The 11,962-nt window shown below is 35.4% G+C and overlaps 1 protein-coding gene across 1 annotated transcript; it reads right to left on the bottom strand.

Moving 5' to 3' along the window:
• Positions 1-2,480: 2,480 nt before the first annotated feature.
• LOC141706293 (heavy metal-associated isoprenylated plant protein 47-like) lies at positions 2,481-3,739 on the bottom strand. Its single transcript, XM_074509090.1, has 3 exons — positions 3,597-3,739; positions 3,377-3,455; positions 2,481-3,170 (listed from the first exon to the last, which is right to left on the bottom strand). The coding sequence occupies exons 1-3, from the start codon at positions 3,600-3,602 to the stop codon at positions 2,842-2,844; spliced, it is 414 nt and encodes a 137-aa protein (XP_074365191.1). The 5' UTR covers positions 3,603-3,739; the 3' UTR covers positions 2,481-2,841.
• Between the last annotated feature and the right edge of the window lie 8,223 nt (positions 3,740-11,962).

Below are 11,962 nucleotides of genomic sequence, written 5' to 3'. Positions count from 1 at the left end.
TTTATAATTCAACATTTGAGATTATTTTGGCGGTACAGGACCATAATTAAAAACTATTTGAATGAGATCCCTCTTATACATATTATATAATAGGAATATAATGTGAAACAGAAAGTACACATGTATGTAACATTATAAACTTTACAATTCACTTTCAGTTGTGTTGACTGCTAATCCTTCACAAATCCTTCTATATATCAACTGTATTTTAAATTGAATAGAACATAAGATTTAAATCAAAATGAAATAGGCATCCTAAATTAAATAAATAAATAAAATTATCTTATTATATCTTACATTATTTTAAATTGAATAGAACATAAGATTTAAATCAAAAATAAGTAGAAATCCTAAACTGAATAGAATAATAATAAAATATCTTATTAGAAAAAAAAATCTCTAAAATCAATTAAAAAAAATCTTAATACAGTCATGAATAGAAAATAATCACATTGTTCTAATATTATTCAAACACAAGAATACGATCTAATTTCCGAATATGATTCTAGATAGAATATGATTAGAGGTTAAATAAAATCCTAAATAAAAAAAGATTGTTCTACTAATCCCCAAATACTAAAATATGATGAAATGATATAACTGTTATGTGATGCAATGATATAACCGTAATAACTATATAATATACATGACAAAAAGTAATTAAATTTAACATTCGTATATTTTTCAATATTTGCGTATTTGTTGAAATAATATTGCAAAAAACTGTAAAATATAATAACAATATAAATACAAATATTAAGAGTAACAATATACCTACATTAAAAAATTCTAAAATAAATTTATAAAATTTTAAAAAAATATAACAAATAAATTTTAAAAAATCGTGCGTCGCACGGGATATAAGCTAGTGATTATTAACGTTTATAAGATAGGATAAATATAAAATATTATTTCATAATTTTTTTATTTTTTTTTTAAAAAAATATCTACATTCATACATTTATGATAGGTTCAACTTGATACTTTCTTAATTAACACTTTCTTAATTAGCCTAAAAAATATATCTTCAAATTAATACTTTCTTAATTAGCCTAAAAAATTGAAAAAAGACTAATACTGTGGGACATATCACTTTACAATTATATTAAAATACGTATATAATATTATCTTACAAAAATCAATAATTTAGTGAGACAGAAGAAAGATAGTACTTTAATTATCAGGATATTAAGTATTATCATTTTCTTTTTGTCAAATTTAAAATATATTTCATTAATAATTTGAAAAGGTCTCAATCGGGGACAAATCCGAGATCATGCAATCAGGTTGAAAAATAAATAAATGAACTAAATAATTAGTCATTTTGTTTACAGATTGTCTAACTAATTCAATACAAATATTATGAAAATTAAAAGTTAAAATAATGGTTTTCCGAGCAATTCAGCATACATCTCCTCTGAAAACAATATTTTCGCAATTGACCCTCACATTAATTCTATGAATTGTGCAATGTTCACATGACTCAGTTATAAAAACTGAGTTTTTTTGTGAGAGATGACCAGGTGTGATTTTTACCACCATTCCAAACGCATCCATCTATCTATCAATCATCTATCAATCACCAGCTATATATTTGCCAAAAGTGTTGTTGATGGGAGGTATCTAGATCTCCTAATACATTGTAATATTCATTTTAAACACAAACTATACATCGCACAAAACGAGATATATGAGACAATCAAACACAAAAATAATAACCCCAACAGAAAGAAACGAAAAAACTCAAAATTCAAATATTTCGGAATAACATCAAATTTTAATATATTATTAGATCCAGAGATTTTTAATCGAAAAACTGAATTTTGTTATAAAATTCAAATTTTTACCTTAATAGATTTGAAAATTAAAATAAAAAATTCATATTTCGTTTTGTGCAACAAAACTCAATTTTGTTGAACAATAAGCAAATTAAAGGAGGATATTTATCTAAAAAATTCAAAAAAAATAAGAAAAGTGGTGTTGTATGGATAGAGAATGGGGGATGGGTAAGAGAGAGAGAGAAAATTGAAATGTGAAAAAAGTGGATGAAGATGGAAAGGAGTAGGAGTGAAAAAGGAGATGAGATGGCTAGTGACAGACTTTCATGACAGAGTAAACGACAATCATATTTATCTCGCGGAGAAGTATAGAGATTAGAGAAGCGACATTTAACAACCTAAACGATCGGTAATCAACATTCAACAACGTAAATTACTGAGAACAAATAAACTAATTAATAATAATAGATTTAAAATTTAACAAGAAGATGTTCACCAGATTTGGTATTCGTAAACTTGAGTGAAGCTAGGAAGCAATATAAAAACTTATAGATAGATTTGCGAGGCTTTGTTTAACTTGTGCATTGGGCATGAACAGCAAAGATGACGCTGACAGTTAATTTGACTGTGCGATATATTTTAACATTTATAAAACTCGTACACTAATTATAATTGTTAAATTTACATACGTAAGGAATCTAAGTAGGAAGACCGGCTGAAATAGCAGGAATACGTAGGGGATCACATAAAAATAACCATACAATCTCGATCATGATATATACAAAACCCAATTAAATTGGAGAAAACATACACAACATGTGCCGTCAAGCACTTACATTTCCGTTTGGCAAAGCTTTTTCCGACTGGCAATGAATCTTATATTTTCAGACGAATAACAATTTAGCCAAACGGTTATCGATCTCACAGTCTCGCAGATGCAAAAAGTACAGACTGTCCCCTACTAAAATCTCTACGCGGTTGATGAAACATCAGGTGGATTTGGACGACAAAACTAACTAGACAACAACCTAAATTACATTACACTTGGTTGTGGTATGTGCATTTACATGATGGAGCAGCCTGATTCACCAGGCCTCTCACATGGATAGTAATACTGAGGAGGATATTGTACTACTGGAGAATTGTAGAAGCTCATTGGTTGACTATAATTGTTTCTGTAATTATCTGCAGGTTGACCTTCATATATCATTGATGCTCCTCTAAATTGATCTTGATCGAATCCATATACTTTAACAACTTGTTCCACCCTCACCAAGGTGGCACTCCCGAATTTCTTGACCAGTGACTGAGTCAAGCTCACTGCATCCACTTCATTTCCGATTACCGTCACTATGTTTTTATCGTCTCCTCCTATCTTTACCGAGATCACACCTGCAATCCATTCAGATAACAGTAACCTATTAGTATTAATGTTAATATATATATTCATCAATGAATAATAATTTCTACTTGCCGAAATATCAGGGATGCACAAAAAGCCTGATCATAATAAACAATGTAGCATGATGAGTAAAAAACATTAGGTTTATGTTACTAATCAAAGCATGCAAGTTTATTTATATATTTTATTCACGTACCGGTTGCTCCGACGGCAATCTTCATAGCCTTTGATCTGTCCTTGTCCTTTTTTATCGACACTTTTACGATAATCCTTTGCTGCAAGAACATTCAGTTGTCGAACATGCAATTGATTAATGAATGTCGAAAAGTGATATAATTACAAAGAACTGAACAAAACCTACACATATATCCACATCAAATTGAAAATACGTAGAGAAACAATACAAATAATCATACCAGCATGATTGGTTGTAGAAGTAAGAGGAAGATAAACAAAGTGTTTAAGGAAGAGAAGTTAATAAATTCTTGGGGAATCCGAATCAACTAATAAATCAGAGAATTAGCAAATGAATAGCTAATAAACTTAGTACCGTACGGTGTTGGTGTATGTTTCATGAGATGGTAGTTAATTAGGCTTATTTATACAAGTCTCAAGTCCGAGTAGACGCGCATATATACAATACTAATATTATATTCAATACAGAGTATAGAGAAAGATAAGTACGTATAGTGGTTTATGTCATTGTTTCCGCGTTACTGCCTAACAAAATAATTTACCTTCTTCAAGTCCATAAGCTTATGCAAAATTTTCATGTAGTAATACATTTAAAATTTGTATATTTTACACTTGTATATAATTTAAAATAATAGATTAGTATAAGTAAAATATAAGGTACTAATCATTTAGCAAGGGGAAGACAAGTAATTCATTATAGTAATAGTTTTATACAGTCTTATACGTGAGAGAGGTATCTGTGAAAAGTTGGAGAAAAGCTTTCAAAAGTCAAGTAATGAACCTCACTGGTTATTTCTTGAATTATTGCCTTACTATTCTTTTCCAATTTGTACGAAACTACCCCTTATAAGTTCCAGGCATATTCCGTCCGTAATTTAGCATCTTTTTTCTTCGATTGCTAATTAAACTGGGTTTCTACATGCTTCAAGGATATTTTACATTTGCAAACTATTATACTTTTTAAAAGAATTTTATTAAAATGCATTTATAAATTTACAAGTAAGGGTAAAAGAGCCGGAAATTTTGAACACGACACTAAAATTTAGTATGTATATTTGCTTTTTAGTACAAGAATGAAAGTACACGATCGAAATTTAGTGCCGATTTTGTGTTGGCACTTTGAGTACACGACACAAAATAAATAACATAAATTAGTTTTGTAATTAATATATACGAGTTGGTAACCCGTGCGAAGCACGGACCCGAAATTAAAAATAATAATATCACATTATTATTTGCATAAAACTGAAACTCATAATCCGTGTAAAAAAGAGATCTAAATATAATAGATAAAATGATGTTAAAATAAGTAGTTTAAAAAATCGAAGTTAAGGGTAACTCTAAAATTTCATCGTATAGTTCTAGTTATGCATGAACCTAATTATTTACTTATACAAATCTGACATTTTAACTTACTAATACGATTATTTTAAAGTAAATCGACGCTTTTTGTTACGGAGGGTAGAAGCTAATTTTTGTCAGTTAAGATTTTATTTCATAAATTTTTAAAAATATTTGGATAATTTTTTAGTGAGTATCAAGATTTGAGACCTAAACATGGTTTCGCTTATTAGTATGGATAGTTGATACACCCTCAGTCCCAAAAAACATATCATGTTTTGACTTTTTACACTATTCATGGTAAGCGATTGACTACTAATCAACGTCTAATCTATAAGATCGAATTTAGTCATGAGTGATCTTGTTGAATTCATATTTATGAGTACTTAAATACAATAAAGTTTTATATTTAATACTAATATGAAACTAAAGATATTAACAATAAAAAAATGTGCATTGGTAAACGTGTCCAACACAAAAAGAAAAGTATTAGGGACATAATGAGTAGTTGATAACCCGTGCGAAACATGGGCCCGAGACTAAAAATATCGAATTAATATTTGTAGAGAATTATTCATAATCTATGCGGAATACGAATTAAAATTAATATATTAATATCAAATATTAAATTGGTACTTGCAAAAATACTTATGTGGTTAAAAAGAATCGAACCAGTTATGAAATTTTCCACTATAATTCTAGTTTTGCATTGTTTTACTTGATATAGAAATCTAACATATTAGTTTTATTTTTGTGAAATGAATTGTATCTCTATCTTACAAACCAAATATCTATTCTTTAGATAATTTAATATTAATTAATATTATTTGATAATTATCTTATAATTAGCCTTTTCAATATAATTTTTTTAATATTGCCTAATTATCGATAAAAATTAATTTACAAATTAAAAGTAAATAGATGTTATTAAATTTAATTTAATATTACTTAATATAATCTAAATATAGCCCATAAATTTGTTGTTGTTAAAATATGTTTTTAATTTTAAGTAAATAAACGTTGTGATAGACAGTAACAAATACGATCGTTAAATCAATAATTTTCAGTGTTAAAATTAATAAATGTTACCAAAGTTATTTGTTATTACTTAATTATTTTTAGAATAATATTATCCAATTTAAAAGTAAACTGACACTAGGATTTACAATAACTAATAGAAGATAAAGTTTACGGAGAATAAAAGTCAATTTATGTTAATAGTGTACTTTGCAGTAAGTAGTTTTTCAAAATAAAAGTAGATATATTTTATTTTACTTAATTTAACGTAACTTAATAAATTTTTAATATAATTTATAAATAAATAAAGTTTACAGAGAATATAAGTCAATTCGTGTTAGTAATTTACTTTGTAGTTTGCAAAGAAAATAAAATTTATAAAGAATGGAAGTCGATTTGCGTTAAAAACAAAGTTTATAGAGAATAGAAGTTAACTTATATCAGATAAGTACCAAAATTTGGTATTTTGATAGTTTGATACTTTTAACACCAAATTATACATGGTTTCGCTTATTAATAAAGAGTATAGATATATATTTTTAATATATATATATATATATGCATATTGGTTTATAAAAGTAATAGTTGATTTTATAATATTGTATATATATGTGGTCTAGATATATATTTTCAGTATGTTTTGTAAAAAAATTATCTAAAATTTTTATTTTATTTATTTATTTTAATTAATATTTAATTTTACACGAAAATCCTACACGAACAGCAAAATACACTAACCCTTGTAAACACGTCAGTTTTATACGTGACCCGACAAGAAACACAAAACTAACCCAGTGTTTTTCTAACATATCATAAGATTTGAGTTGTATATTATTTTATATTAGGCTCTGTTTGGGATTATGTTAAATGTTATTGTGATGTTGGAAAAAGTGCGGTTATAAAAATTAGGTGACTATTTGATAATATTATGATGTTAGAAAATGCGACGGTTGTAAAAATTAGATGAATATTTGATAATATTTTTAATGTATATATGGTTTAATGGAACTGCTTCCCGCTAAAACTTGCTCTCAATCTCAGCAAATTATTTATGGACTACCCTGCAACTAAAACCTGGCCCTAACACGAGTTTTTAATCTAGTAGCAAAATACTGGGTTCCTTGTAACCTGCCTGTTGGTTATAGGCCCAAAAAGGCCCATCGAACGAAGGCCCAACAAGCGGTTAAGCTACTGGGCCGAAGGACCTCCAGGCCCGCGAAACGAAGGCCCACGGAAGTCCAGGCCGAAGCCCACTACTCGCAGACCGTTGGACAGAACAAGGGACATAACGCCCCTTTTTCACTCCCTCCTTAATGATTTGTAACGGCTGGACATTCAAGGCAGAATTGGGTATAAAAACCCTTGTGAAGTAAGACAAAACAGACACATATTCTCGTAAACACTCTGCTTTTCTTGTATTATTACCCTAACTTTACAGCCATATTCTGATTCTCACACCGGAGGTGAATCGGGGGTACAAACCCTCGCATTCTCTTCACTTTCAGGTATGGCCGAAGCAACCTTCAAGGCAGCCGAAGCCTGTTCAAACTACCGAAAGGATCTGGGCGTAACATTTGGCGCCGTCTGTGGGAATTACGAGAATTACAAGCTGAGAGCGAGACCATTTCAGAAATAATTCATGAACATTCACCGCCGCCTGGTTTCACCGACAAAGGACAACCGTCCTCCCTAATCGACGAGGACGGGGTTATTACACTAACCCTAAAGAAGATGCCTTACTCCTAAAGATACGGGCGAAAAAGGCCGCGGAGAAGGGTAAGACCAAAGTTGATCAGATTGACAAAGAAGCGGAAGCGCGAGCCAAGAAAAGAGAAGCTCATGCGCTCCGGCTGAAAGCCCTGCAACTGCAGAGGGAGGAAATTGAACTGCAAGAACGAACCTTGAAGGAGGCGATGCGGGCCGACGAGACCATCAAAGCGCATAAAGATACAAGGGAACGTAGGGCGTATAACGAAGAAGATGAGTCTGACTCTGATTCGCATCCCCGAAGGAAAAGGACCAAACAACCATTTTCTTCTAATTCAGATGAGGAGCCCGATGGATCCCGCCTCAGGCTCAACCGCTTAGAGAAAGCCCTGTTCGGCGATAGAAGGCCCGATGGAGAACCTGTTGTGACACAAGAGATTGAACTATACCGACCCCCTCCGGGCGAAGAGAGACAATTCCCTAAGATGAGCGAGTTCAACGGGAAAGGAGACCCCGAGGACCACTGTGAAAAGTATGAACTCCTGATGGTTGGGATGGGTCACAATGATATTATGTTGTGCAAAATGTTCAAGACTTATCTCAAAGGGTCTGCTTCGATGTGGTACAAGTCCCTCAAACCTCGGTCCATCGGGTCCTACGAGCAGTTGAAGAGGAAGTTCTTGAAGTATTACTCGCACCTATGTCGAAAGACGAAGGATACTGAAGCCCTGGTCCACTGCCGACAGAGGGCGAATGAAGAGCTGGGGGATTATCTCGCTCAGTTCAAGGAAGAAGCGGGGATGGTCACTAACCTGGACAAGATCAAAGCAATGGGTTTCTTAACGGCGGGGCTAGACCCCTATAAAGGTAAAAAGTTTCGTTCATCTCTTTACGATTTTCCCCCAAAATCCCTGAACGATATATATATGTAAGAGGCGAGAATATTCGCCGAAAGATGGAAAGTATTGGGGGGGTATAAAGAGTCAAGGAGGGATGACCGATCAAAGCGAGCCGACAGATATGAGGGCTCAAGATCAGGATCTGACCGGAGGGATAGCAAGTAAGAAGGAAGGAAAGAAACAGATCGTGGGGCCAAACGGCGTCGAGATAGAGATTCGGTCGTGTTCACTCCTTTGAACGCGCCGATCTCCAAGATTCTCCATGAAATAAAGGGCAAGCCAGGGTTCGTTCGCCCCGCCAAGATGAAGGTCCTGAACCACAAGAAAAACCCTGATAAGTACTGCGACTATCACAGGGACAAGGGGCATAACACCGATGAGTGCTATCATCTCAAAAAGCTCATTGAGCGCATGATCAAAGACGGCGAGCTTAATCAATTCGTTCGAGATCTGAGAAATAGGACAAAACTAATGAAAGAAAAAACAAAGGAAGAGTTTTGTTACCCCCACCCCACAAGCTGAAGAGTCAGTCCTTGTCCCGAAACTCTCCGGGACCCAACTTCTTCACATTGACGTCCACTAACGCCGTGTAATTCTCCTTCTCCTCCAAGGTTAGGCTCGGCATAAGAAGCAGCGAAGGATTCACATCTCGCCAAACCGACATGGAAGCCAACCGTGGACCACTCACATAACACCAATGAGTGTGAGTGGATTTGTTGTTCGAGTTGGTCGTCGTCCAATCAGGTCGCCCTGCTCGACGGGCGATGGTGTAAAAACCAGGACTCTTCGGATTCTTCCGAAAGTCATAATGGTACCAGAATAGACGAGTGTTGGGTGCAATCCCGGCGTGAAGACATCTGTTCTGGAAACAGTTAATATGTATGAACCCATTCGGGTCTATCTGTCCGAGGGCGATGCCCATCTGGAAGAAAAGATGCTTGATTAACTTCAACGGAGGCACCCTCATGCCATACTTAAAGGCCGCTTCCGAAACCCCTACGGCGCAGCCTCCGTATCCATCCGGCACCCCGGGAGTATCATAGATCCTTTCGCCCTCCCTCGGCGCATACAGCCAACAGAACCCTCGAGGGACGGAATAATCATCGTACATCTGAACCACGCGTCCCTTCGACAGTTCTGATCGATTATTGGCTGCGGGATAGTCCGCAGCCGAACCAAAAAGGGTCCGTCCCGTCCGCTCGGGGTGAATGGAAGACGTTCCCGCCAAGTTGTTTGACAAGGGGTCCCAAGAATCTGGGGGGCGGTTTGCTCGGTCCATGTCCCTGTATCAGGAACAGAGAGACATTAGTCCATGTACTCGGATTAGCAGACAAAAAAGAAAAAAATAAAAAACCGAGTACACGTCCCAAGACCGAACGAACCAAAAACCCGGAGGCGGTTTCCGAAGGTTGCTCCTGGGGCAAGCCAGCCCGAAGGATGTTCTTGCCTACAGAACCTTTCACAAACATCTCAAACTCCGGACCACATGTATACGCCCTGGGTCGGCTCCCGAAAGACGTTCTAAAACCAAGAAATCCCGAAGAACGTTCTTGGTTAGAAAACGCCTCGCATGCCATCTTTAAACCCATAGGCCCCCCTCAAATTGGTAAAACCCAGAGAAGCTTCTATTACCTACCCAGAAATGCCCAAAACCCCCAAAAAACACAATGGCACACGCACAAAACCCAGAAAAACCCCATGAACCCAGAACAAAACCACTAAGTCCACATGCAAACATCCTAAAACACAGAAAACTGGCATGCAAATTTAAAACTGAAAAGCAAGAAAAGGGACTTACTTATCTGGAGATGTTCTTGAATTGAAATGGGATGATCTGGGAAGACGGAGTTGTTATTGCCCGTGATTGAAAGATTCACCGCAATTCGTCACTGTGTATGGAGGAACTGAAAGTGATGAAAAGAAAAGAAAATGCACAAATGGGCTTATATAGGCGCCTAAAATAAATTCAGCAAAGCGACGTTTGGGGTTTTTTGAAATAGACGTCCCAGATCAAAACGGTTGATATTCAACGGCTGAGATTGAGCCATGGAACGACGTGCCAACAGCTGTCACATTAATGCACTGCAAGTCCCCACAAGCTTGCCACGTGTATGACCGAAGATCGAGACGGAACTGAAGTGATCGCCCTAGGGTTTCTTCACCCCAATATGGGCCGAGACCGGTGTCCGTCGGACGGCCCGAAGGCCCAGCCGAAGGACAGGGACATGTTGGTTATAGGCCCAACAAGGCCTATCGAACGAAGGCCCAACAAGCGGTTAAGCTACCGGGCCGAAGGACCTCCAGGCCCGCGAAACGAAGGCCCACGGAAGCCCAGGCCGAAGCCCACTACTCGCAGACCGTTGGACAGAACAAGGGACATAACGCCCCCTTTTCACTCCCTCCTTAATGATTTGTAATGGCTGGACATTCAAGGCAGAATTGGGTATAAAAACCCTTGTGAAGTAAGACAAAACAGACACATATTCTCGTAAACACTCTGCTTTTCTTGTATTATTACCCTACCTTTACAGCCATATTCTGATTCTCACACCGGAGGTGAATCGGGGGTACAAACCCTCGCATTATCTTCACTTTCAGGTACGGCCGAAGCAACCTTCAAGGCAACCGAAGCCTGTTAAAGCTACCGAAAGGATCTGGGCGTAACACTGCCTATTAATTCCCATTCATACTAATTCTTATGACGTTTCAGATATAGAGAGAGTTCATGTTAGATGGTGCAGGATGATTCCCTACTTCCTTTAGTTTGGGTTAGATTTGCCTCGGCCTCTATCTAATTCCTCACCAAGCTTGTTTTTGTTTGCACCACAGACAAAGTACAGAAACAATTCATAAAAATACTATATGACATTAAAACGGGTGACCCAATACGGTGCTCAGGTTGATTCTGTATGTTTCCATGTTCATCTCGCCTTTATCAATTGGTACGTTTCCGTAATCTCCAGCTGGTGCGTTTCTATAGTGCAAGTTTAATGTTATACTTTGGGTACCTTAGTAAGAAAGTAAACGTCGTTGGATCGAGAGACGACTTGTTCAGTTAAACTAAGGCATTACAAGACTAGGAATAGTTGCTGATGCAATGCAATTAAGTTTTAACTCTACCAAACCTGCTTTGAATGTGTGTGGAATTAATTTCAGTGAATTATGGGCGTTGCTTTAACATATTAGTATTCTTTGTCAACTCTTTCATTTCCGAAAGTCTATCGATTCTCATCTAGTTTATTCATGAAACGACTTGAACTAATTGAAAAATTAAACAATAAGGAACAAGACAAGATAATCCTTTTCGAAAAGATGTTAGGGAGTCTGTTACGTTATACTGTCAGTTGTCCTTAAACAGCAAAGGAGATGCTGCCAGTGGTCTGACTGCGATATACAACATTTACCTAATACCTTTATATCACTAATCGTCATATCAGTATACGTAAGAAAAATCAGAAATTGTATTTGAAGACATGAACACAAGACTTCGAAGACATAAATTATTTGCTATAGTAGTATTAAATAAACCAAACATATTAGAGAATTAGTAAATCGGTTTTTCTATGGTCACAAAATTTTAAAAGTTTAGTTTGTTTTGATTGACTTACATTTCATTATAATGG

This window comes from Apium graveolens, chromosome 2 (assembly GCF_009905375.1).
Source record: "Apium graveolens cultivar Ventura chromosome 2, ASM990537v1, whole genome shotgun sequence".
Classification (NCBI taxonomy): Eukaryota; Viridiplantae; Streptophyta; class Magnoliopsida; order Apiales; family Apiaceae; genus Apium; species Apium graveolens.
This window is presented reverse-complemented; position numbering and strand designations above follow the sequence as displayed.